The sequence below is a fragment of the Echinops telfairi genome, unplaced genomic scaffold, assembly GCF_000313985.2.
Source record: "Echinops telfairi isolate 266 unplaced genomic scaffold, ASM31398v2 ScPeMD7_70;HRSCAF=299, whole genome shotgun sequence".
NCBI classification, from domain to species: domain Eukaryota; kingdom Metazoa; phylum Chordata; class Mammalia; order Afrosoricida; family Tenrecidae; genus Echinops; species Echinops telfairi.
This window is the reverse complement of record NW_022103968.1, coordinates 52,109,359-52,110,740: the sequence shown is the minus strand read 5'-3', so window position 1 is coordinate 52,110,740 and position 1,382 is coordinate 52,109,359. Positions and strand designations below refer to the sequence as shown.

General features: G+C 57.0%; 1 protein-coding gene across 1 annotated transcript in view; it reads left to right on the top strand.

Annotated features, from left to right (window-relative positions):
• The first annotated feature begins 41 nt into the window (after window positions 1-41).
• Window positions 42-1,382, top strand: part of TMEM26 (transmembrane protein 26) — a 51,412-nt gene continuing 50,071 nt past the window's right edge. Inside the window, exon 1 of the mRNA XM_004701375.2 lies at window positions 42-232. Within this exon, the coding sequence (XP_004701432.1) occupies window positions 42-232 (191 nt within the window). The remainder of the gene's footprint in view (window positions 233-1,382) is intronic.

Sequence of the window (1,382 nt, the reverse complement as noted above, 5' to 3'; positions counted from 1 at the left end):
CCGGCCCCCGGGGCGGGCTGCGGGGCTCCGGCCGGGGCGGCATGGAGCTGCTGGTGCTGCTCAACGCGCTGGCCACCCGGCTGCTGTTCGTGCTGCACTCGCTGGTCGGGGTCTGGCGAGTGACCGCGGTGAAGAAGGAGCCGTGGTACTGGCTGCTCGCCTTGCTCAACCTTCTGCTTTGCCTGGAGACTGCGCTCACGCTCAAGTTCAAGCGCGGCCGAGGCTACAAATGGTGAGCGCGCCCGCGGGGCCGGGAGAGCGCGCGGGGCTCGCGGGGAACCGGGGGCCCATCGCCTTCGGGGGGCAGCCCAAGGGCCAGTGTGCCCCCTGCCCGCGGACTCCCTAACTCGGGTTCCGATCTGCTTTGTCCTCCCTGGGAGCCTCGTGGGCGCGGGAGATGCTGGCGTGGCTCGTGAGCTCGCCTGGGGTACCCCGATGTTGGAGAGGTCGGAGCTGGGAGCGCAACCGTGAGTCACTCCGTCCCCGTTTGGGGAACTTGGAAGGAGACCAAAGGGAAGGGAAGCACTCCTCTGCCGAAAGTGCCCCCAGTTGCGGGCCTCGTAGGGAAAGGAGGGTGCTGTGTTCTCTGCTTTCTGAGTTTGGGGTGGGTGGGTGCGCGCGAGTTGTTCGGCGTGCGTGCAGTTCTGGGAGAGCCCTTCGCTGGGCACCAGCCACCTCTGGAAGAGCCAAAGGGCACCAGACAGCCTCCCAGGACCAGCAACCCCTGGCTGTGCCTGTGGGGTTCAGTCACCCCGCTTCCTCTCAGTCGAGGCGCTCTGCGCTCCAGGCAGCGCTTCAGCCTCCGGTTTCTGGGTTGGTGACTTGGAGGATGGAGATGGGTTGTCCAGACCAGCAGATAGTGGTGCATACTTCAGCCCAGACCAGCAGGTAGTGGTCCATACAAGAGCTTTTGCATGGAAACAGAAGAAGTGATGGGGGAGAACAAAATATTTTCTTGTCATTTACTACCGGGTCCCTTTCCTATCTCTCTGCTTCCCGTACATTTTCATTCCAAACTGATTCTAATGAGACCGCTCCCCTGATTAATTTTTAAATGGCGAGACTGCGTTTTTAAAAGTACACCTAATGCTAGGTGTGGGGAAATAATGGAACCAATTCAAGCAATACAAAGACAGTGGCATTAAGTGAAGCACTCTATTCGGAAAACCAAGTCTTCTAGCATTTTACAGATGAAGTTAAAGAGCCTGCACAGTCCATGAGAGCCCAAGGATGAGACTCTCTTGAGATGATGTGAACCTTCCTTAAATTTTAGTTTTGCAAAATTTCTGGAATTATCCATGGGGGGGTGGAGAGTTGAAGTACAATGCTAGTTTAATAGAGTGGTATTCTCACTCCCCTAAATGAAGTCTTTTTTTTAAATC